Source organism: Actinia tenebrosa, unplaced genomic scaffold (genome assembly GCF_029948245.1).
Source record: "Actinia tenebrosa isolate PJP-AT-01 unplaced genomic scaffold, QUT_ActTen_1.0 PGA_scaffold7__59_contigs__length_16204524, whole genome shotgun sequence".
NCBI classification, from domain to species: Eukaryota; Metazoa; Cnidaria; class Anthozoa; order Actiniaria; family Actiniidae; genus Actinia; species Actinia tenebrosa.
In genome coordinates, this window is record NW_028292584.1 from 4,203,548 (window position 1) to 4,228,449 (window position 24,902).

The 24,902-nt window shown below is 39.9% G+C and overlaps 2 protein-coding genes across 2 annotated transcripts; both read right to left on the reverse strand.

Moving 5' to 3' along the window:
* Window positions 1-1,841: 1,841 nt before the first annotated feature.
* LOC116288125 (trace amine-associated receptor 1) lies at window positions 1,842-4,940 on the reverse strand. Its single transcript, XM_031694870.2, has 2 exons — window positions 4,611-4,940; window positions 1,842-4,137 (listed from the first exon to the last, which is right to left on the reverse strand). The coding sequence occupies exon 2, from the start codon at window positions 4,134-4,136 to the stop codon at window positions 3,165-3,167; it is 972 nt and encodes a 323-aa protein (XP_031550730.1). The 5' UTR covers window position 4,137; window positions 4,611-4,940; the 3' UTR covers window positions 1,842-3,164.
* Window positions 4,941-12,188: 7,248 nt separating this feature from the next.
* Window positions 12,189-14,872, reverse strand: LOC116288136 (retinoschisin-like). Its single transcript, XM_089040285.1, has 6 exons — window positions 14,567-14,872; window positions 14,392-14,484; window positions 14,160-14,301; window positions 13,640-13,948; window positions 13,045-13,188; window positions 12,189-12,307 (listed from the first exon to the last, which is right to left on the reverse strand). The coding sequence occupies exons 1-4, from the start codon at window positions 14,870-14,872 to the stop codon at window positions 13,791-13,793; spliced, it is 699 nt and encodes a 232-aa protein (XP_088896411.1). The 3' UTR covers window positions 12,189-12,307; window positions 13,045-13,188; window positions 13,640-13,790.
* Between the last annotated feature and the right edge of the window lie 10,030 nt (window positions 14,873-24,902).

Consider the following 24,902-nt stretch of genomic DNA (forward strand, 5'->3'; position numbering starts at 1 on the left):
AATTTAAAATTTCTATAGCGTTAGTATACACTAGTTCAATAACGCTTTACAGTTTTTTTAAATAAGAACATTTAACTTTGTTGTTAATTTTTTTTTTAAATTGTTATAATATTATAAACAATGACAAAGATTCAATTAAATACATAGAAAAACACTTTGCAATATAACAAAAATTAGCACTTTTATATCATTAAAAACATTTACATTGTATCAAATTCAATAAAAATCATTTATTAAAACTCAAGTAAAATTTTAATATAAAATAATAAAAGTCAATTAGATTAATCATATGCTTTCTTGAAAAGCCAGGTCTTCAAATCTTTTTGTAGAGATAGATGTACTGGACCTGATTTTAACTGGCAAGGAATTTTATCTGCCTCATAAGAGGATAGTTTCTGATACAGCACTTCTCGCTAATGTGCTGCAATTAACGTCAAGTACTTATAACTTAGTGCAGGAAGCTGTTTGATTTTGCCGATGAATACGAAAATCCTTGAAATTATGCTGTATACCTTGATATGTAGGTTATCATATCTGACTTTTACAGTACAAAACTCACTCCCCGTTGAATTGACCAATTACAGCGCACGAATTATCAGTTCATGCAATCAGAATCTAGAACACGACACGTACCGTCACGCGTGTGCAGCATGCCACCATTGTAACTGTATCCAGTACATAAAATCACATCATATCATGTTAACCTTTATTATCTGTGTGAATGAAAGTGTCTATCCCTGGTATGTGAATATCCCTCATTTTAATAGATATGTCGAGTGTCATTGATCAGACTCTTAATTAAACCCTATAGTTTTCTTGTCGTTGCGTCCAGTTTGCAATAGGCCATTTCACGGATCCCGTTACTGAACCTCAGCCTTGTCAGCGTGTAATTATTCTTTAGAATTTGACTACAGTCCGCAGTAATGAAAGGAATTTGCACATCAACGAACAATTGAAACACTTAAGAATTTCACAGGTTGTAGGCAATTTCTAAAGAATATATTACACGCTGACGAGGCTGAGGTTGAGCCGCGGGATCTGTGAAATGGTCTATAGGCACAGCTTCTATCAATTGCAAAATCGTTGTCAAGTTCAAAACACAGAACATATAAGCTGAGACCCAAAGAAAATGACATAATTATCCTCGGATGTATGCATTCTAGATACACAGTCGTCGATACAAACGTGTTAGAAGTCTCCGCGCTTTCTGTCAGAGCAACAATTTATGAACATCCAGCTGTCGTATCACTCACTAGATACATCTAATTAACGTTCTTCCCATGTATCTATGTCTTTGAATCCGACAATGATTTTGCAATAGACCTTATTAGCTTGGGTGTAATGTTTTCCATTTCAAACCATTTGACAATCTGTCTGTCTGTATGTATGTATATCTATGTCTGTCCATTGATGCCTAGAATCGCTTTTAACTGACAGACATTTTAAAACCATGGCGTTAGGACGCGAAGTATTCCCCTTTCGGCTTTCGAGTATCTGGAAGCATCTTTTAGTTGCCTCAAGCAAAAACATGTGTGTTTTACGTGAAAGCATTATCATTAAGTGCGCAAAGCAATTTAGACTGATTCACATGTGCTGTTCATTAATTTCCTGATCTTGGCTTGAGCCTTTTTAATGTATTGCATCGGCTTATCTGTAAAATTCCTTGTTAAACAGTTGTACTTAAGGCAATTGAAATTTATTGGCCCCTCGTATAGACCGCTGTCACATTGAGCCAAATTGAAGGAGTTTATTGCTTATGCTCAAGGGAATGGTTATGTGGTTTGAAATGTGACGACAATGGCATGAGTCATGCTGAATTTAATTTGTCTTTTTTCCTTCACAATACTCAAGGGAATAGTCAAGTGGTCATTGATTCTGGTAAATTGAAATATCATAATATACATAAATAGCTTTGATAAGTTTGATCGCTTAGTTTTGTTAATATTGTAACGTATTTTTAGTTCCTCTGACGATGACCGTGTCGGTCGAAAGCTAAGGGAAATATTGAATTATATAAAGGTTGATGAGTCAACTTTATTTTCATAATAAATGACTTAGTTCCAATTTTATATTTCCATCATCCTTTAAAAATTACTGAAATTAATTGAACTTAGGAACTTGGTCGCATAATCAGACAGGATCCGTTTAAAAACCGTCGTACAAAATTAACTTTCAACTCTTGAAAAAATGATAACGATTAAAATATATTTAACTGAGACGAAGTACCTACACCTTCATACACGCGCACCTATCTACCTCGTGCCTCTTGACTTCATACACGCGCACCTATCTACCTCGTGCCTCGTGACTTCATACACGCGCACCTATCTACCTCGTGCCTCTTGACTTCACACACGCGCACCTATCTACCTCGTGCCTCTTGACTTCACACACGCGCACCTATCTACCTCGTGCCTCTTGACTTCACACACGCGCACCTATCTACCTCGTGCCTCTTGACTTCACACACGCGCACCTATCTACCTCGTGCCTCGTGACTTCATACACGACGCGCACCTATCTACCTCTTGCCTCATGACATGGCATAAGCAGCGAAATTGGCCCCTTTGCAGCACGTCCGTCGGATTGCAGCTCAATTTGGAGGACATAACAAGAGCTTCCAATTCTCGATAGATTAGAATTATTTTTAAAATTTGTCCTCCAAATTGAGCTGCTTTGACGTCACATGCAGGGGGTCTATTGAGTAATCTTTCCATTACTGTTTCCATATTTTTGCTAGGTGCAATTGGGTTCAATCCCCTAGGCAGAATGTGCTAGAGGTTTGGGGTTGCCATATAGGTTACACGTACGATATAGTTCTGGAAGCTTGCTATTCTTCCTTTTAATCTTCTTCTTCATCTTCATCTGTTTTTTGTTTTTTTTTTCTTCTTCTTCTTCTTTTTTTTTAATTTTTCTTCCTTTTTCTTTCACAACTAACTATTTACTTTCTTTTACCTTATCTTTCTTCCTCGTGTTCTCTCATACTAGCCCTGTAACACCTCCTCTTTTATACGATCTCTTTTTTTCCCCTTTTTCATCTCTCTTCGTTTTCTTTGTTTGTTTGTTGTTGTTGTATTTTTTAACGTATAATTCCTTTTAAATTTTAAACAACTGTTAGGTGTTGTAACACGAGATGCTGTCAAGACCCGTAACATATAGTTATTTTACTCCTTCCGCGCAGGACACAAAAAGGCCCCAGACATTGAACTAAACCTACGTTTTTTCTTACAGCAAGACTGTGTCTTGGAAGTACAACTGTCTTTGTACACAATCTGGGTAAGTTTCTTCCTAAATTCTGTTATACGCAATGTATACACAATAGGATTGATCAGCGAGTTTCCATAATGAAGTAGTTTAGTCGCATAAGTAAAGGTGATAAAACCCGAAAAAGAAGCGAGTTTTTTGGAAAAAGTATTGAAAATATTTGCGACAGGAAAAGGCGTCCAACTTATGATAAATATGGAAGTGATAATAAAAAGAGTTTTGGATAGTTTCCTCTCCTTATCAGGAATCCTCCCGTATCTTGGTTTAACATTTGTTGACAGCCATACAGCAAAGTACATCACACATGTTATTAATAGTGGAGTCGCAATAGAGGTTACCATAATGTATGTAAAAGTCTTCAGGTGAATGAGACCAAGGCTTGTCAAGACTCGTAGAATAGCTATGACAACTCCAAATAACCAGGCCGAAGCGATCATGACAAAATGCGCTCTTGGGAGAGTCCCTCGGTACAACAATGGGTAACAAACAGCATAGAATCTCTCAAAGGCGACAAAGGCTAGAGTAGACACCGAAGTGATTCCTAAAACAATATCTTGGAAAGTGTAGACATTGTAAAGTACCTTGCTGTATTGTCCCTCGAACATCAACATGTATATAAACAAAGGAATCGAGAGAAACCCGACCAGGCCATCTGCTATAGTCAGATTAATGAGCAAAAAAGTGCTCTGGCGCTGTCTTAGTTTTGTCTTTAGAAACACAGTCAATGTCAAAGAGTTACTCAGAATAACAGTAGCGGCAACGAGTCCAAACGCCACTGCCCAGCTGATCTTCTCGCTGTCAGATAACAATGAAATCCCTGCACTCGACGACGCACTAGTGGAGTTTTCCATCTCACGTTCGGTGGAGCTCATTCTGCAAAGAAATTCAGATCATAAATCAATGCTAAAGATAAGGTTTCTGAATTTGCTGTTGTGAGACTCCTTAAGTACAATATAGGATTCCGCCTTCATTTATCATATCAGTATTTCGTTAAAGTGTCTCGCGAGATTGATTGCAATCGGATGTTTTTTAACTGACTCGATCCGTCGTCTAAACCCAACACTGTCTTGTCATTTGTTGCACCTCACTTAGGTGAAAAGAATGCCTTCTTAAAAGCTAAAGAGGATTGGGAGTAAAATTAAGAGGTCATATTATCGCTAAAAGCGATTCCGGTGTCTTTGAATGCTGCAGACTTCCTTACGGTGTCCTTTATGAAAGCATTCCATCTTCCCTTTTACCGTCTAAACTCTCAAGTGGCTTTCAATATAAGGAAACCCATATATATATATATATATATATATATATATATATATATATACATTAGTGTCTTACTAGATAACCATTACCTTTTACTTTCGCAATTTCGATCGTATCCTTGTGTACACGAACCTGGTGAAGGCAAAGACCAGCACTCCCTAGAATAACTACATTTTCTAGTAGAAAGCTTAGCTTAAAATTGCTTTTTAATTACATCAAAGTCGTTGAGTTTCCTCCACTTGACATGTAGTCGATCCAAATGGTTGTGGTTCACGGGCAATAATAAATATACTAACCTAGAGGTCTTTATATTGGTCTAGCACGTGACTGTGTTTATTGCATATATCAAAGGTACTGTCAACACTTCCCATTCAAACTAGCCAGCGGCAAGAATACTTTCTACGTGAACGCCCTTCCTAGTTATGTATTAAGTAGGCACCTATTAATATAGACGGTACTATACGTATACTTTATATACGAGTTGTGACAATGCTTCGTGGATGGCCGCTTATTTGAAAGAGGTTCTACCGAAGTCTAAACGACAGGGGGCATGTCATAGGATGTCAGAAATTACTTTTTTTGCAGAGAAATCATTGGCCGTTTCTGAACCTTAGTTAGCGTTAAACAATTCGACGTAATCAATGACGTCACCTAGCTATTAGCTCAATACGAATCCTAAAAGATTGCCTAGCATGTTCTTGCACTGTAATGACAAGCCGGTCACTTGTCACGTGATCGAACTTGACACCAATATTTTTGCTATAGTAATCCAATGCCAGAATTCTTGAGTTTGATTGGTTAACTTTAGCGTTCGACGCAGGTCAATCATCCAATCGTCGCCATCAATTTAATAACCTTTATTGATTAACACGGTTCAACTATATAACATCAATGTATGTTATAACTTCTCGATTGAGTGGTATATTAATTCCACTGTGGTAATGAAGTCGATAACCATAATGAAGGCGCCAACAACTACAATTTAAGATTCATAGATAGCACACATCTATAATTTGGTGTGATCATTAAATTGGCAATTCCTACAGTGACGTCATAAACGCCGCCATTTTTGGGGATAATTGTTCTGGCTTTGTCAGCTGTAAATGCAATCAAAAATTGACCTTATAGTTTTGGGAATTGACTTTTTAGCATATAAAGTATCATATCCTTGTTTCCCGATGGTTGCGCATGAGAAGACACACAAATATGGATACAACTCAAACAAGAATCTTATTCTCAAGAGATTACCACGTGGTCCTAATGCCATCGAAAATGATAGCTTTAGGTCTAGTGAGTGACAAAACAGTTGACTTGTTTAACGAGAAATGCAAGTACAGCTTTTTTTTTTAAAAAAAAGGTTGGTGAATGTGTTTTTCTATGTTACATACCAGTCACAAATTGCACTATGGACGATGTGAATGCAATCAGCGAAAGGTCACAACGATATGGAATCGTACTAAACTTTGAATCGTCTGCATATTTTCCGGCATATTTTTTTCTGTGCTGACATCATTAACATAGAATATAATAAATTTAAGTATAGTAAGCAGCATGCAACAAAGTCTTTACCAACTTCTTTTTTTTGTTTTGAAAAAGCTGTATATATAAAACAATAAATTCTGAGCCGATAAAAAAGAGAACAAAATCATGCAGTGAACACAATTCAATGGAAAATGAATATACAGAATGAGCAGCTTAGAGAGAAGCAAGTATTAAGTATTCTTTAGGGCTTATATTTTTTCTAATAGTTATTGCAAGCTTTTATCCGATCAGGATCCTTTCAAAATAGCTTACCTTTTCAACAGTCCGCCATTTCCTGGATTCAAATGGCTTTACCGATTGAGTCTTAGCTAGCGGAATTGTCCTTCTATATATTTCAAAAATAGAAGAGATAAAGGTTCTCGTAGGTTCTTTTCGTGGTTTGAGGTTTGTATCCGAGTTTCATTTCCCCGCGGTTTTCCTCCCTCTGCAAATATCAACTTGAATCTAGATTCCATTTCAAATACGAACTACAATCTGGCGTCAAAAGTTTGATAAACACAACACAATAAAACAGGTTTAGTGGAGTCTACTAAAACATTAATCGCACATTCTCGGCCTAAGAAAAAATTTCACTCACAAAAGCTCTGAGTTGATTCAGAAACAAATTTCTTTGACTTTGGTCAACTTACCTTTTATGTATGAAGCTGATAAATTTAACTTACTATAAAGTTGTTTCAAAATTGGTTTCTTCGTTGTAAAGATAAAAAGACAACTGAACCAAAGTGTATTCTCATCTTGAGTTATGAAATTGGCCAGCATTTTATCCTTATCAGGGTCAGAAGTGATTGTCTCACAGGATTGATAATCAGGACAAAAACATCCATGCAATCTATAGATGATCGATTACTTTTTTCTCATTTAGTTTCAGTGCCCTCGTCTGAACTCCTATCAAATTTAAAGTTAGTTTCTCCTTTTCAAATCAATATTACTAGTACCAATACTTTATATTACAAGTGTAAATATTGACGGGACTTTGTAGGTACGAAATATGAAGCTCCTTTGAAGGAAAACAAACTGAACTACGATTTTCTGTTTCACACTGACCTAGGAAACAAATGAACAGTCGTTTTTCAACGACTCTTTTGCTTTGTTTTGTTCTCTTTTCTTTATAATTTGCTTCCTTTACTTTTTACTTTTGTTTTCTTATTTCTTTTCTACTTCTTAGCTTTTTCTTTCCTTTACTTTTCCTTTCCTTTCCTTTTCTTTTCTTTCCTTTTCCTTCCTTTCCTTTCCTTTCCTTTCCTTTCCTTTCCTTTCCTTTCCTTTCCTTTCCTTTCCTTTCCTTTCCTTTTCCTTCCTTTCCTTTTCCTTCCTTTCCTTTTCCTTCCTTTCCTTTTCCTTCCTTTCCTTTTCCTTCCTTTCCTTTCCTTTCCTTTATTGTTTCTTTTTCTTTTAAGAAATCATGCAAGCACTCCAAGATAAATGAATGGCCACAAGCCACACATACCACAAGTGTACGTGCAGATTCATTAAGCCATTCCATATTGCACACTCAGTTATAGTCACGTTCAACGTTTCCAGATCTACCAGAAATACCTTGCCAACTATAAATAAGTATTCGCGTTCATTTATCGTAAATTGTCACGTTGTCAGTAGAAAAAATCTTTAAGTGTCTAGTCTTCAGTACTAGCGCTTTTGCACTAATTAGGTACGTTTTTCGCTCACACACATTACCACTTCTACATGCAATGTTCTATGTACACAACGCTCAACTCAACATGCGAACAATATATGACCAAATCTGGTCTATAATTTCATGCTAAGAGCCCGCAAAAGTGGCAGTCTGTTGGAAATGGAACGACACCACGCGGAGACGACAACACATGGAAGTTTAATCAAACTGTCGGAATAGAGTATTAGAATATTAGGCGAAGAATGCAAACTAACCGATACTGATATGAGAAATTGGTTAAATCAGTGATAAAACTGGAATCAAAATATATTAAACTGGAAGCAACGAAAAAGTTGATAGCTTTCCATACCTTTATACATGGCATGACGTCATAGTTGATTTACATGTACGCGCTCTCTGTACTACTATTTAACTTGTTGTCTTGGTTATGGGAGCTTGAGCTCTGAGAAACTTGTTTTATAATGAATACTTTGTTGGTAATAGGAATCTGACAAATGGCTTTAAGATGTGGAATGAATAAAATTCCTTACAACTAAAATCTTATGAACCAAATAATTTGACTTACTCCAAAATGGATTCGTTGGGAATTAATTTCTAGCGAACAATATGTTTTTGAATTATTCGAAATATATCATTTTCTACTTGCATGCAAAGCTTGGATTAGAAATATCTTGGCTCATTCAATCAGATATATTTTAGCTGTTTAAAAAATATTTATTGATAGATAAAATATCGTTAACGTTGGAAGAGAAAGAAGGGAGAAGAAAGGAAGGGAGAAGAAAGGAAGGAAGAAAGGAAGGAAGGAAGAAAGGAAGGAAGGAAGGAAGGAAGGAAGGAAGGAAGGAAGGAAGGAAGGAAGAAAGAAAGAAGGAAGGAAGGAAGAGAGGAAGAAAGAAAGAAAGAAAGCAACAAAGGAAGAAAGGAAAGAAGGAAGGAAGAAAGAAAAAAAAGAAAGAAAGAAAGAAAGAAAGAACCCACTCCCCCCTTCCTAACCTTCCTTCCCTATCCCACACGCATCCTTAAAAATCACCGAAAAAAGAAATACTAAAGCTCAAGAATACAAAGGAACAAAGGCGAGAAGGAAGAGGACAAAAGGAAGGAACAAAGGAAGCGAAGAAGGAAAGAAAGAAAGAAAGAAAGACGAGAGTACTCAACATACCACCTTTAGAAATAATGCAGTTAAGGAAGAAAAGGATATTAACCTTTAGACGGCCAATACCTACCCCTCAATAGTTGAAAACATCTACTTGCTTCAGTTATTGAAGATAAGACAGCGATCTCCAATATATATTTCTCTTTATATACAGAAAAATCTATAAGTTGCAAAGCTTGATCTCATTAGAATTAACAATACAAGCTCTTTGACATTATAAGAACTTAAGTAAAATTCATTGCTTGAAGCGTTAGTGATCTATGTTTCTTCCTAATGCTACTAAGTTTATTAAGTTAAGATAATTGCCCAAAGTTTTTTTTAATATGAAAATTGTTTTCAATAGATAAATCAAACCTTAAGACCAATCATGGGATTTTCGTTGGCGTTATTGCTTACACTTGCTTGCTCCTTATTGGTTGAAGTTTCAAGATACGAACAATCCGCCATCATCCGCTGAAAGATACTTTACTAAAGATTTTTTAAAAATGGTTTTTAAACTTGAAAAAATAAACTAACTAGAGATGTTTTTGATAAGAGATCAAACATTAGCAAAAGAAAAAGAAAAGAAAAGCATAGCAAAAAAAGGAGAGGAAGTAGAGAAGAATGTGTAGAGCAACAACGTGAATTAAATAATGAAGATAAATGCACAAATGTTGTAATATCCTACGAGAGCTGTTGATGTTGACTTGTTTTCAACAATAATCTTTTTTTTTTTTCACTCAGTGTCTAATCTGCGCTTCGATCCCAAGACGAGTTCAGACCATTCTAGAAGGATTTCACTGCAAGACTTCCACTGTAGATCATTCGTAGCATCATTTATTCACATAATTTTAGCTTCCTTATTCAAAAACATTTAAAAAAATACTAAGCTACACAAATGATTATTGCTTGCCTTTACTACGCATGCTCGATATTTTTATTGATCAGGTCACGCAATACCCAAGTCACGCGAAATCATTTGTTACGACCTTTTATGTTTACATTTACTGCGCATGCTCCTCATATTTATCAGTTGGCTTCTTTGTCACGCAATACCCAAATCACGCCTACAACGCGTCTTCTATTTGATTTCTTCTTATTGGTCGATTCCGTCGGGAATGATTCCTGTCTCTTGGACAACATTTTCTGCGAAGCATTCTCTCGAGTTCATTTTTAAATAGTGGCATTCGTATCAAATACTACCACAAAATTGATAATCGAATTCAGGAAAAGAATTGCAAAAGATCCTGTGTTCGATATGTTTTCTTTGTCACAAGCAAGGCCGTTGTCAAGACTGATTGAAGTTAGTTTCGGCAACCAAGTTAGAAGCGATATGACTGTTATTATAAATAGCGTCTTGGCGAGTTTATTATTTTCTTTTATCGTTCTCAAATTTTGAAAATTCAGATTCTTAAAAAATCGTATTTTGATCCAAAGTGAGAGGTAACTGATAGAGATGATTGCGAGGGATATCACACTAGAGATAACTGAGACTGCTTTTACGATTACACTTTCTTCGTTTGAGGCTGATTTTTTCCAAACACTCATGCCAAAAGTGACAAAAATAGAAGCAGAAATAATCCCAACTAAAAACCAAATAAATGTTATAACTGTAAAGTAATTATTTTTAGACAGAAACCTGTGTTTGAGTGGTTTAAAAGTTGCGTAAACTCGTTCCAATGAAATGGCTGCCATGAAAAAAAGACTTCCAAGAAGAGGAATAGGAATAGCGAGGATGTGGAAGCTTTTCAGGTATTTAGAGTCCACGATATTGACTGGTATGAAGAGAACAGCAGTTATTCCTACTAGGAAGTCAGCGATTGTCAAGTTAATGAGAAGATAAGTTGATCTTTTGATGAGGAAGGTACGTTTGTGGAAAACTAAAAGTGCAAACGCGTTGACTACAAAGATTACGATTGATTCGATTCCAAAGACCATCAAAAGCAATACTGCCTTCCAATCTCCATGAATATTCAGTTTGTTATTGCATGGTGCGTGTTGACCTGTGCCGGTACTATTCATTGTGAAACGTTATTAGTGGCAAAACGACTTAATCTGGCCCTGAATTGCAGTGTTGGAAAAGTGTTGTTGCACTGACGTTGTTGTTACTCTAGATCCTATTCTAGATCCCTCTATGTTCTTCTTTTTTTACTTCTTCTTCTTCTTCTTCTCCTGCTTCTTCTCCTGCTTCTGCCTCTGCCTCTGCCTCTGCTTCTGCTTCTGCTTTTGCTTCTGCTTCTGCTTCTGCTTCTGCTTCTGCTTCTGCTTCTGCTTCTGCTTCTGCTTCTGCTTCTGCTTCTGCTTCTGCTTCTGCTTCTGCTTCTGCTTCGTCTTGATAGTCTGTAAAGAACTAGCTGCTGTTTCTCATTTCACACTGTTCCAGAGATACCTGCTCCTTTAGACACTAGCTTGTCATCTCAGTAAATCAGATAAATATAGTTTCATTATATGGTATTTTAAGAAAAATTGAGTATTTACACTAAAACAACTTCATCATTAAACTTGTCAACCTAAAACCATCAACGATAGTTGTTAATATAACATTATTGTCAGTATACAAAAACGAAACACCTGCTTTACTGGGGTAAACTTTGTAATACAGATCTATGAGCAAAGGTTTTGGAGAGTTTTTGAATTAATTTAATTTAACTTAATCCGAGCTCATGTCATATTTGAACTTGACATATCTTACAAACGATAGCAGTCATTTAGATTTTTATCAATTTTAGGCAATTTCGTGTTAAAATATTAATAAACTTGCCTTTAAGTAAATTTTTATTTGACTAGACCCCAAAGTCAACAGCCGTGTGAAAATGTTAAGATTGTAACTCAAATATATTCTGCAGTTTAAACCTTCGTGAACAAATGAAAAAAGTTAAAAAATCAAAAAGAATAGGAGAGAATCAAAACATTTCAACGAAACAAATGAAAAACACACGCCAAGAACGGTAAATAAACCTGAAAAGCAATAATCCAAAGCAAAGACAAGAGCTCAAAATTCAATTACAAAAACAAACTTATACAAATTTTATGGAAAACAAATGACGAAAAGTTTCAAAAATGAAATTACTATCATAAACAATGAAATCCACTCTTGCCCATTTCAAACCACGTGTCATTTCCTAGAGTATTATTTCTTTGTTTAACGTTTGCACATGAGAAGACACATGAATATGGATACAACTCAAACAAATAATATTATTCTCAAGGGAATGACACGTGGCCTGAAATGGGAAAACATTAGGCCCAAGTGGATTTGTTCCATTTTATAGAAGTTTCGCAATTTTTCCATGTTGACACTGAACGGCTAGATTATTGAAGTGTTAAAATCAGAAAACAACTAAAGCTTCATGTTTATTTCTCCTTAAAAAATGAACTTATCTGGTTTTAACATGGTTATATAAGTAATCTATATCAGGATATTGTCTATCGCCCATGTCAAAAAAAAAAACCACCTTCAGACATCATTCGCCTATTTCCTGTGAATAGAAAAAGAGTCATGAGTTAGTAAAACAATCAACACTCCGTTCGCAATTTACTTTGCATAGGAAGGAGAGCATTTGGACCACATCCAGCTGATTTGAAATAGTAACGTGAAAGTGACGTCACTGCAAAACTGAGGTGTCATGAAGCCTGTGAAAATTGACCAGCAAAGTATAAAAACATGCATGTCCGCAATTGTAATAAAAATAGAAAACTCATGTACTATTGCGTCACTGTTATCAAGCGCTTATTAGCAACGGTTTTTTTATTATTATTTCGTGGAATGGCAATACATATTTTCAGGAGGAAAAGTGACACCTCAGTTTTGCAAATTTTCTCGATTCTGATTGGCTAACTTTTTTTTCAGATCAACTAGATGCGTTAGGCGGTCTCAAAACCACGTGACCATGTAGTCTTTGAAATTTCATTCCTAATGAGTGTCATATGACTTGATAATTCTGGAAAACTTGAATTCAATTACAAGAGATCTTTCTTCAATTGCAAGGTTTCATAGATATAACTTCATTGTTTTTTCACACCTCATGAGAAATCAATATTATAAGCTACGGACGCACAGTGATATGACAACAATATGTAAAACCAGAAAATTGGGGGGGGGGGGGGGGGGGATATTTTTGAAAGAAGAAATTAAACAAGGTTAAGAAAGATATTCCGTACTGAGCTAGGCGTTACTTACAATACCGTCTTATTTTATAATTGAATTTTTACTCACCTCAACAAGACACCCATAAAGCTCAGTCCTCAAACAAATACGGCCGCGCCACGAGCAGGGCTGGATACGAACGAAGCGAGCGTGAATGGCGGGGTTGATCTCTTGATAAACCACTGAATTTGCATCATAGTTACCAAGGAATGTCTGTGCAGTATAATACAGAAGAATGACAATATTTTTTCCATAACAACTATAATAATAACTTTATTGAAAGTTTCTATGGATTTAGCTTTAGCTAATTGAGGATACTAACTAAACTAATGAAATGAAACGGAAATATATTAATTATAGATAAAATTATAAAATCATATATAATATGTACACTAAAAAAAATAGAAAATATGTGTAGGGATTGGCGTTTTTTTTTAGCAAGTATAGTACCATAAATAACTAAAATAGGATATGGTAAATATGATATAATATAATATAAAAGGTCACTCATTTTACACCTTTCCTTTCTTCCTCCGAAAATCTTTCCTTTCTCTTCTCTTCTCTTCTCTTCTCGTTTTCTATCGGCCAAATGCTCTAAAAGTGGCCCCAAATCCCTTGCAGCTTTGCAGAAAATAGAATTTTGAATAATATTTTCGAAGTTTACCTTCACTCGACCATCTCTTTGGTACTTCACCCAGTGAGACTCGGATACACTGTACGACAAGGCATAGCTCTTTACCCATCCTGACCCACTCCCCCGTAGGGCAATCTTTGTCACTGTCTTAGTAATACGTAGATCAATCTGTAGCCATTGTTCAGTATTGTTTGCAGCGGTACACCAGGTGTAGTTGTTTTTTTGAGAACAGACGACTGAATGTTGGCCCATGTTTAACATCAAGATGTGTCGATGAGTCTAGTACGCCATCACGTATTCGTCCATCCTCTAAACCAAGGGGATTCCTGCAGAAATAGGCTATCACAGGCAGAAAAAAAGTTATTACGAACACATTTATTTTACTTTCACAGATAAATTATTATTGTCATTGACACTTTCATCTTCTATCGGAGCTCCTCGTACTCAGGCTAAGGGAAGAGCCTGGGTAAGAACGATGCTGGCGCACGAATGAGCCCACGGACCATTTTTAGAGACAAAATAGAAACATTTTTTTCGATATATCTCTTACTATCGTGGCATCCATACACCTCGACTCTCATGGCCGCAGAACCGTGCCAGGTTTTGGGCAGAAACCTCACGTAACGAGCTTGGAAAGGATTGAACAACTTGTGAATGACGATGGAGTTGCGGTCAGCGTTCCCTGAGAATACCTAAAGAAAAGACGTTGGAAATTTACAAACTTACTTCCTCAAGTAATTCTTTTTAGCATGTAACACTAAGTCGTATTATCGAACAATTACCCGTATTTTTCCTTCTTGGTGTCTATGTAAATTCCAGTGCTTCCCGTCCAAGCCGTACGATAAACGGTAACTCGTTATCCACTGGTCAGCATCCTTTTTAAAAGAGGAATGATAAATCGCCAATCAGGACATGAATATATAAATTCTATATCCATCATACATAATAAATATATACCTGATTTCCCTGTGTAGCGATCTTCATGATCATCGTCTTACGTGGGAGATGAATCTGTAGCCATTGATTGGCTTTCTTATTTGGACACCAGGCTCCCTCAGAATTTAATCTGGCGTGGTTTGTCGTGCATTTGGTGTTTTTAACTGACGATGCAGTGATAGCATCTCGATTGACTCGACCATCTTCTAGTCCTACTGGAAAGCTGCAAGTTCGTTCTATCGGAATATTGAATGGACATGAAGATCGTGAACAGATAAAGCTAAGAGTATAGTAATTAACATAAAAACCCACCTTCACGACATCCATAGAGTTCTACTCTTATTCCTATTTTACTGTTCCAAGTAACTGGGAGAAAACGAACGTATCGTGCGTAGATAGCAGGAGAAATATGATGTCTTACTAGGGACTTATAGCCATGGTTACCCAGATAAATCTGTTAATACGAACAAAGATACTTACAGATACTTGACTAGAATATTATAAAGAGTTAGGGGAAAAAGTCGGGACAGTTTTTAAGAGGAAATGTTTTTCAATAATGAGCAATAATTGCAAAAAGCGCCAAAAACTAGACCTTTGTATGAGTTTTAATCCCAATTTTCGTTTTGGGTTAACACTCAAAACCTTTTTTAAACAGTTAGAAACTGATGTACTATGATAAAATGCCTATTTGAAGCGGTATTTTCAATTGTACAAAGATGTTTTTTTTGCATTTGTGTTAGAATGTTGCTTTGTCAGGCTTTTTTATAGAAAATATATGGGAAATAAGCAAATGAAGGCCTAAACCTCATTTTCGAATAAAATTTTTGCTTTGGGTTAACACTCTGATTCCACTTTCATCGGTCATCTCCACTTCCAAACAAGTTAAACTTTCTGAATAACAAGATTTTAGCCTTGTACATATTTTAGCCTTGGCCCTCACTGCTTGAATACGAAAAGAATACTCTCTTAATGTTTAACGGTGTGGCGGTATAGTTCTCGTTCTTTTCGTGGTGCTGAACATACATAAAGTTATGAAATATCAACCTACTTTAGTAGTATAGGGAATGGGGGTTCCAGCGCAATCTCAACACGGGGTAAGACCCGCGTCAAAAATCCACCTACGGACGACCCCCACTCCAAGTGTGGTTGAGGGCAACAGCGCACTTAAATATGTTAGTCTATATATGGAGTGCGAAGAATGTAAGAAGTTCGTTAACGACTTTTGCATAATTTGTCTAAGACCTAAAGTTGTCGTACCTAAGCCCAAGGGTTTCTGGTGTTGTGGTAAGAAAATGCAAATAGAAGACGACACGTCAGCACAGTGTTACGAATGTGGTAAGAATATTCGTAATGCCGTACCAAATGCTACCAGAGAGCAGTATTACGCCAATGGAGGTCGTAAGAAAACGCCATATAAGAGAATAAAATACTTCAGGGACTGGATGAGTCATATCCAAGGTTTACATCCGGTATATTTAAGCGACGAAGTAAAGAAGAAAATCATAGACCATTTAGAAGAGCCAACCCCGCAAAGTCTACGGAAAACGCTGAAAAAATTAAAACTAGGGAAATATTACAAAGCTATTCCCTATCTTTTGTCTGAAATTACCGGTAACTCTATTCCCGAAGTTTCTGATATGAGCAGAGCCGAGTGGATGTTTTGTCGGCTGGATAAGGATATTCCTTATTATCCTGACGTAATTTACGAAATATTTTACAAAATAGACCCCAACCACCCCCTCTTGAGATGGATTCCAAGAAGATAGTGGAATTAGCATAAATCTTATGGCATAAGATTACGCATAATTTCTAGACTGACGTTCGATATGTAAATAGAATCCCGTCACGCTCTTTTCGAAGCAGATGTTTACTGAGCAAGCTTTCTTTGAAGCTCTTCTTTCGCTTCTTGATAGATCTTTTTGCGAGATTCCTCGGAAAGATCTTTTACGACTGTTTTTTTATTCCTTATGTCCGTCTTTAGTTTCTCGTATTTGTCTTCTTCGGCTAAGATAAGCGAGAATTCTACGTCGTCTATCTTTCTGTCACGCAAAGCCTTTGAGACAAGGTCGGTAATAGTATTTACTTTAGCCCTAGACAGAGCTATTGTCGTGTCATGCTTGGATATTTTCGTGGATAGCTTTTTCATAATACCCGTAGCAACAGCAGAAATAATACCACAGGTTGCCCCAACGCCGGCCAAAGGAACTCCAACGATTATTCCCGGCCCAGTAAGCGAAGTAGCAACGCCGGAGCCCGTTAACACGACAGATATGGATCCTGAAGTTATCGCAATCTTATGTAGCGTACTCCGGGCTCTGACGTACTTTTTTCGGACTTTTTCGTAGTGTTTTGTCTGCCCTTCCAAGTAAGCCAGGATTAAGTTTGCTTTATTCAGACGAAAGTTTTCGCCGTTTAGTTCGTTAGGTGTAGTATAGGAAACATCTGGGTACAACTTAGGTGCTGATGGTATAACATCCATTATATATACTAATGTACGACGCTTTTGGGAATGATATTGAGGAGCAGCCACATCACGACAACCGGGATTACTGGAACTGGAGGGCCTTCAGGAAGATGTTTCCGCATGCAGACCCTAGTAAGTTCGAAAGGAGGCCTGATGGGATTTACTATAACGGCTCTAGGATGTACAGCAATGAGGATTTGAAACCTACGCTGGTCAATCAGATAGACTCTCAGCTGAAGCATCCTAAGCCTAAACCCGTGCAAGGTTGGTCAAAGGAATTATTGCTGGGTACCAGTACTTATCCGATACCCGCGGTGTCATTCGATAAACACCCAAGCCTGGACTTAACGTTGAACATGCGGATCTCTAACAATCATTCCTTTCCGTTAAAGGTGCGAGATATCTTCAAAGACGTACCCATTAATCATACCACGGCGAAAGAAGCCCACGAATGGTTAAGTGGTCCTAACATGCGTTATTGGCCGCAGCAACTAAACTTTGCGGTTTGGTGTGCCACCAGCGGCTGCGGTGTAAGTGCGAAGTTGATGAAGAATTCGATATTTATGTTTCACTTCCACTTTACCGTCCGAAGAATACTGCATGAGATGGGTGTTATTGCGCTGCCGGGATATGCTGCGTTTTATCCTAGAGATAACAAATACAGCGTGCCGGCTTATGATAGACTTTGTAAGGAGTTTGGTGTTGTAGGGAAGGATTTCCGATGCACTACGGGCGCTAACGATGGTTTGGGACATATTTGGGCTTATTGGGGGATTGGTGGGCACGAGCTAAGTGATAAGGAAGTCCACGCGTTGAATTTACAATGGACCATGGCTTCCCACCCAGAAACCCACTATCGTTTGAAGAATGAGTGGTGGTGGTTGGAGGGTCCAGTTAAAGATACCAAGCAAGTTCGCGATGGACCTTTGTTCAAAGACGAGGGTGGTAAGTATGCCGGGGCTAATCCACTGATTATCAAGATTACCAACGACGAGCAAACGAAGCAATACTTTAATTTCATACCCCCAGAAGGTAAAGGACTAACCAACGCCGGCCTTGCCCGTTTGAACCGCAGCATAGAAGCTTACGTGTATTCTATCCTTGGAGCCCAAGTAAACACCCGATCGAGTATAGTGGGGAATACCGGCGCCGCAGAAGAGACGCGAGCCGAAGCCTTGATCTTATTCGAAAGTTCAATCTTGGAGGGCGACATTAGCAAGGGCGTACAGCGTTACCAACTAGCTATACAAAATTCTAAGGCCCGACTGGACTATGCAGTAGCCCCGGGTTGTTGGTTAATGCCTAGTAATTTATCTATAAATACTGGCTCTGTAGTAGGATACAACAACAAGCTGCAGCGAGCTACTAAGGATATGAAGTTTGGGGTGAATGACGTGAACTCTGACACTCTTAGAAGGCACTTTGTTGAACAGCCTAAAAAAATGCACCATACGCAACCACCTAAGAAAGTGCACCATACGCAAGCGCCTAAGAAAGAACCACACCGAGCGCCTAAAAAGGAGGAGGAATATGACCATAACTTATTAAAAGCCGGCTTAACAGTCGCGGGTGTTGGTCTGAGCTATTATATATGGCGATGAACAACCCCTACGTAGCTGGAGTAGATTGTGTCTATACGACTTACACAGGTGAGAAAAAATACAACCAAGCAGCTTGGGTTGATGTCACGGGCATGTCCGTGAATTTGAACTACTCGGGAAAGAAGTTAATCCTTTGTAGTATTTGCATTGGCACGAGTAGTCACGCCAACGTGGGCTTTCGCTTCCTGGATGAGAATGGCATACTGCAGCCTATGCGCGCGAAGACGAACAACAGGGAGCCTGCGCATTTCTCCGTAGAGCCCAACCCCGGCAGCGCCGAAAATCTATCGGTTTGGACTTTCCACATGGTCGCCGATTGCCATGGGAAGGTAAAGCTGCAAATGCGTGTAGATGACACCGGGAGCGTTTGCATAAATAGCATAGAAAATCAGAGAGATACAGCCTATAATCACAAGACCATTAGCACTCTTACGGTGATTAGTCTTTAAATATATGAACCCACACGCGAAGGAAGATTGGTTTCTCCATTACCTGGAGGAGAAGGACTACTTAGAACAGCAATGGTATGACACCGGGCTGTGGGTGAAGGTTGGGGGCCTGGGATTGATCATGTGTACCATTAGCATTTCGACGGGGTATTCGTGTAATGTCGGGTTTAGGATCGTTGATGAGAATGACCGCCCATTACTACCTTACAGAAAAAAAGATAATAATAGGAACCCAGTTCATTTCTCGTCGGAACCTCCACCGCCGACTGTAGAAGACTTAACGCCGGTAACTTTTCATATGATAGCCAATTGTCAATATGCGAAGTTACAAGTTCTCCCCAACGACGTTGCCTACCTTCGGATAAATGCCGCCCCGGCAAAAAATCCTCCAACGGATGCTACTTGGAATCACAAGCCCATTAGCACCATGAGTGTGCTGCCGCTAGTTCCGCATTATCAAGGCGGCGCGAATACCATCTTTACTTATCCCCAGTCGAGGATGCCTCGGGCGCCCGACGACGATAAACCACCAGTAATACACGAGGATAAGGCTAACCCCGCATCTTCTTCAGGAATACCACGCCGATAGCTACTACTAACAACCAAATGTTATTCCCCACGAACTTCAACAGTTCGCCGCCGGTCTTTAGTACCAAACCTAAGGTGCTGCCAAGCAAGCCCGGAATGCTTGCTGCCATTTTTTTACCCAGCGCCGTTAACCCTGCCGCAAGTCCCGTAGTTACCTTAGCCAGCCCTGCACCCATTTCCTTACCCACCTTGGCTAGGTCGCCGCCTATTTTTTTACCCAGCGCCTTTGCCTTCGCACCTACGGCGCTAATTGCATCCATAATAGCAACCACCGCACCAGCAATACCGCCCGCAAATGCCAACGGCACGCCAATTTTTAAGAGGTACTTCATTACCGTCTTTACTTTTTGTTTAGTAGTGGTGGCCCCCCTCTGCCGCTCTGCGGTAGCAAGCCTCGTCCTTGCCTCCTCAAGCCTTTCCAGGGTTTCCTCCAATTCCCTTTGCGCAGCTACCCGCTCTTCTTCGGGGCGCGCTTGCTCAGCTATTATTTCCCGTTGTGTGTTGGCGTGGTGCTCTAAGTCTTCGACGGCGCCACTTAATTGTCGGATTTGCTCATCTTTATGGGCGACTTCATCCAACAACTGCATTCTGTGTTGCTCGACTCTAAGCAGGGTGTTGGAGGACTCCATGAGTTCTTCGTCCCTTTCGTCCAAGCCTCTTATGGCGTCCTGAAGGGCCTGAAATGTTCCCCTTCGGTCTGCCTTAGCTTCGTCGAGCCTTTCCATGAGGGCTGCATATCTTCCATTCATTACGTCTCTTTCCTCTTTTACGGCTTGTAATTCCCTAGTTAATTCTCGCGCGTCTCCCACGCGTTCATACGTTAAGTCCTTGATCCTATCTACGAGGCGGGCTATTTCGGCGTTCTTTTCCCTTCTAAGGGAGGCTACTTCTGCTATTTTTCCCTGCTCCAGGTCGGATATTTCCTCATTTTGCCTTTCTATTTCCGCAGTTAGGTTTCTGATATCTTCCCTTGCGTCTTGAAGTTGCATGACTTTTTGGTCTTCGCTCTTTCCACCTGCTTCGGGCGGCAGTCGCGCAAGGGCGCCAAAGAACCTTTGCCTGCCGACGTTTATCTGCTCCTCAGACATTTGCTCCTGTATTGCTAAGTTAGGACTTCCAATGGCCTTTTTCAACGTTTTGGGAATCTTGGGGTCGGGAAAGAATCTTCCCCTTTCATCTCTAATCAAGTAAATCTTAGAGCCGCTTTTCGGAAGCCTACCAAGGATGATTTCTTTACCATATTCCTCATCTTCATCAAACACCATTATTGCTTTCTTAGGATCCCAATCGGGCAATAACTCCCTTAGCCTATCGAAGTCGTCCGGCTGGTCTTTGCCTATGGATTCGTCCATTTGTTCTTGGACTCTTTGAAGCCATTGGGCGTCGGGGGCTTCAGGGACCAAGTCGTCCATTTGTAGATATTCCGGAATAGGCTTGTATGGATTCTTGGACTTATACTTTTCCCTTAAGGAGCGCATAGCATCGCGGAATCTACTGCCATACCTGTCGAGTAACTTACTAAAGAGGCCTCGTTTATCCACGTTGTCATCAGGAAGCAAAGACTCATACTCATCGTCGTTAATGTCAACTTGACCTTCTTCGGTAAGGGGGTCAAAATCCGTTCCTTCTACTTCCATTATATATGATAAGCTCAAAGTTAAATCCCAACGTATTACCTAAGCAGGTTGGCGGACTGAAAGCAGAACGCACCTTTCACCGGGCCACATTCACACCTTCTAGCGCTAAGCCAGGGGAAACCCTGTACGTAGGCGTGCCCCGCCTAACGGATAACCTAGTCTTAGTTCCTGGCACCTTGGCTTTGAGGTTTGACCTAGCGGTGCAGTCAAGCCCCACAGACGAAAGGATTATCGTTAACAACGTGGGTCGCAACATTGTTTCTAAGATGAGAATCAAGTTTGCTGGGGAATCCTTGCTGGACTTAAATAGGTACGATCTGTATACCACGTACAAAGACTTATGGTTAACAGCATTTGACCGCGCGCAAAGGATAGAACAAGGAATTGGTAGTGTCATTCTACGTAAGGTCCGCACACCTACGAAAACGCAACCTACTGACGGCAGCGGAGAAACCGCAGTGGCAGACGCAAAGCGAATAAAGACCGCCTATGGTAGTAAGTATGTCATACCACTGGACTTTGAAGTGATTACGAATCACGGTGTGTATTACCCAAGACAGTTATCCGAGCTACAGTTTGAAGTAACTTTAGCAGATGCTAATAACATCATTGGTGGGCTAAGCACTGCACTTACCACAACAACCCCATACTCTATTACCAACTTAGAATTACAGTACGAAACGGTGTACAGCGAAGAGCTGGCCCGTAGCGCCGGCATGGAATACAGTGCCGGAAAGGCATTCTTATACGACCACGTAGTGATGTATAAGACGTTTAGCTTCTTGGATAAGACGGATGAGGTTATTAACCAAAGTATTAACCTCCCCCGAAGAAGTCTTACGGGGTTGATGTTGGTGTTTGCCAAACCCTACGAGGCCGGTAAGCGCGACTCCGAAGCGTTCCACAACCCCAACATTACTAACGTAGGGGTCAACATAAACGGCGTTCCAAACAAGGTCTACTCCCAGGGGATAAAGCCCGCAGACGTGTACAGAGAGGCCATGCGCAAGTTTGGCGACCAAATTAGCCCCGAGGAATTCTTTAAGGATAAGTATGCGCTGTGGATTGACATGCGCACCATTAACGACGAAGACCTACATGGCCAGGGTTTACGTCTAGTAAATACGCAGGATGGTATAACATTGGAGATCAAACGCACCAAGAATGCCTCCGCGGGCGACGGTGATAAAATAAACTGCTACGTATTCGTGGTGTCTGACGCGCAACTGAGCGTAGAAATGAATCAGCTAAAGAGCGTTGCATATTAATGTTAAAATATTTCTTAAATATACGATGCTTCGCGTATTTGAAAACAACGACACCAAACTGCAATGCATAGTGCAAGGCGAAACTTTGTACTTCAAAGCAAAGGAGGTGGCTTTGGCGTTGGGCTATGAGCGCCCTAGAGATGCAATTAGAGCACACGTATCTGAGAAATACCAGAAAAAATGGGTTGATCTACAAGGGGCTGCGAATCACCGCTCCTTTACTACGCAACCAAATGCCGTGTTTATATCCGAACCTGGTTTGTACGAACTGATATTTAGCTCCAAACTACCCAAAGCTGTGGAGTTTCGTGATTGGGTCTTCGAAGAAGTCCTACCCGCGCTAAGGAAAACGGGTAAATATGCGATAGAAAGGCGGTTTGACGGTCCAAACAAGTTAGTATTTAAGATCGAAAACGAAGCCGACCTACACGCGAAGGTCGTCGACTACATACGTAGGTTTTACCCCGATTTCATCATAGCGCTGGGTCTTGGCGAGCTTCAAGATTCAGACAGCAAACGAATAACCTGCTGGCGAAAAGGCTACCAAGCCGGTCAACCCGACCTCTTAATCCTAAATGCGCATAAGAAATACCGCGGGTTGTGTATCGAGTTGAAAACCCCAAAAGGAAACGGCGTCTTATCCGCGAAGCAATCTAAGAAAATCTCGCAGCTTGACGTAAATGGTTACCTAACGATGGTTAGCAACGATTACGACATTATCTGCCGTGCCTTGATGGATTACGCGGATGGCATTCGTATTCCCTGTAGGGGCTGTGTGAAGCGGTTTAAGTCCTACGCCACTTTGAAAACACACCTAAAGATATTCCATAGGTATAATGAAGCTCAACTTGGCTCACTGGCGTGATCTTGCCCACGGTAAAGCATACGAAATAAAAAATTACGTCGTCTTCGAAGACATCGACCGTTTACGGTTAGTCCTCAAAGACTTAGAAGGCAAGGAATATTCCCTTTGGGCGCCGGATTGCGTGCGGTACGTAATTCAGGGCGAGGAATTCACCCACTTACGCAGCTATGGTAAGGTAAATGGCCGATGGAAGTTTGACATTGAAAGAAGAGTCACTCCATCTCCTCTTTGTAGTTAAGTGCGTCTGCTAAAGTCCGCTGCGCTTTAGGATCCGCGGAGCACCAATGCCCCACAAAGGATCCTTCGGAGAATACCCTGTCGCAATGAAGGCAGGTGTATTTTTTACGCGGTGCAGGAGTGGGCGTAATGCAGTCGGCAGGTAGTTCGCAAGTAATACAGTCCATATATTGAAAGGGCGATCAGGAATCCTCCTAAGAAGGCGGCTGCGTAGGCTAGCATATACCTTTAAAAGGGGTCCTTATATTTATTAATGTTTCTTCTTTTCTTATTGAGTTCTGCATACCTTCTACAAAAGGGGGTCCTTATATTTATTAATGTTTCTTCTTTTATTCTTAATAAACAATCAAAGAATATTAATAAATATAAGAGTGCATTTTGAGACTCTTTGCGCAAACCTACTTTACTTACGGGCTTTCCTTACCTCCATGTTTTGGGCATGCCAATCATCAAAACGATCCAAGTACTCCTTAAAACCGCGGGGACGATGTTGCGGGCACAAACACTGCCAGATATGATCATCTCCTTTCCTTAAGCCGCCACACGCGTCACAGGGCGCACTCCAATACTCTGCGTTCTCCCAGCGCGTACCTTCGGCGCGGTCAAACTCCGTAAAGCGTTGGTCTATTTCTTTCTTACGAAGAGTTAACTTCCTTATGGTTTCCGCTGGGCAACATCTCGCAGCGATATCACCATGCTCCTCGCATACGACATCCAAATCATAATTACCACGACATCTATGTTGATGCCACGCGTCGGTTAAGAGCTCCCCGCAGCGCGCACACACATCCTTTAAACACACCCTATTTTCTTGGTGGTATTGCAACATTTGGGGCGTGCTAAAGAGCCGATTGCAATCAGCACAGCGTCTTTCCTTAGACTTCAAACACACCCTTCCTTCCACGTGATATCGCAGCGCCTGTTTGCTGCTAAACTGCCGGCTGCAAGTGCCACAGGTGGTGACGTTATCCACCTCTTTAAAACATACCTTCTTTTTTTGGTGATATTGCAAAGCCTGTTTGCTACTGAACTCCCTGTCGCAATCCTTACACTTCATTATATAATAATTATAAGGGATACTTAATAAAGTCCTGCACGCTTTCTTTTGCCCAACCGGCCATCGTCAAAAGCGCACCAAACCTCTCCGCGCGCTTCAGACCGCACATTTCATCATACAATTCCTGCACGCGCTCTTTCAGCCGGTCTATCTCCTCCCTTTGCATTTCTATGGTGTCTCTTTTATCTTTT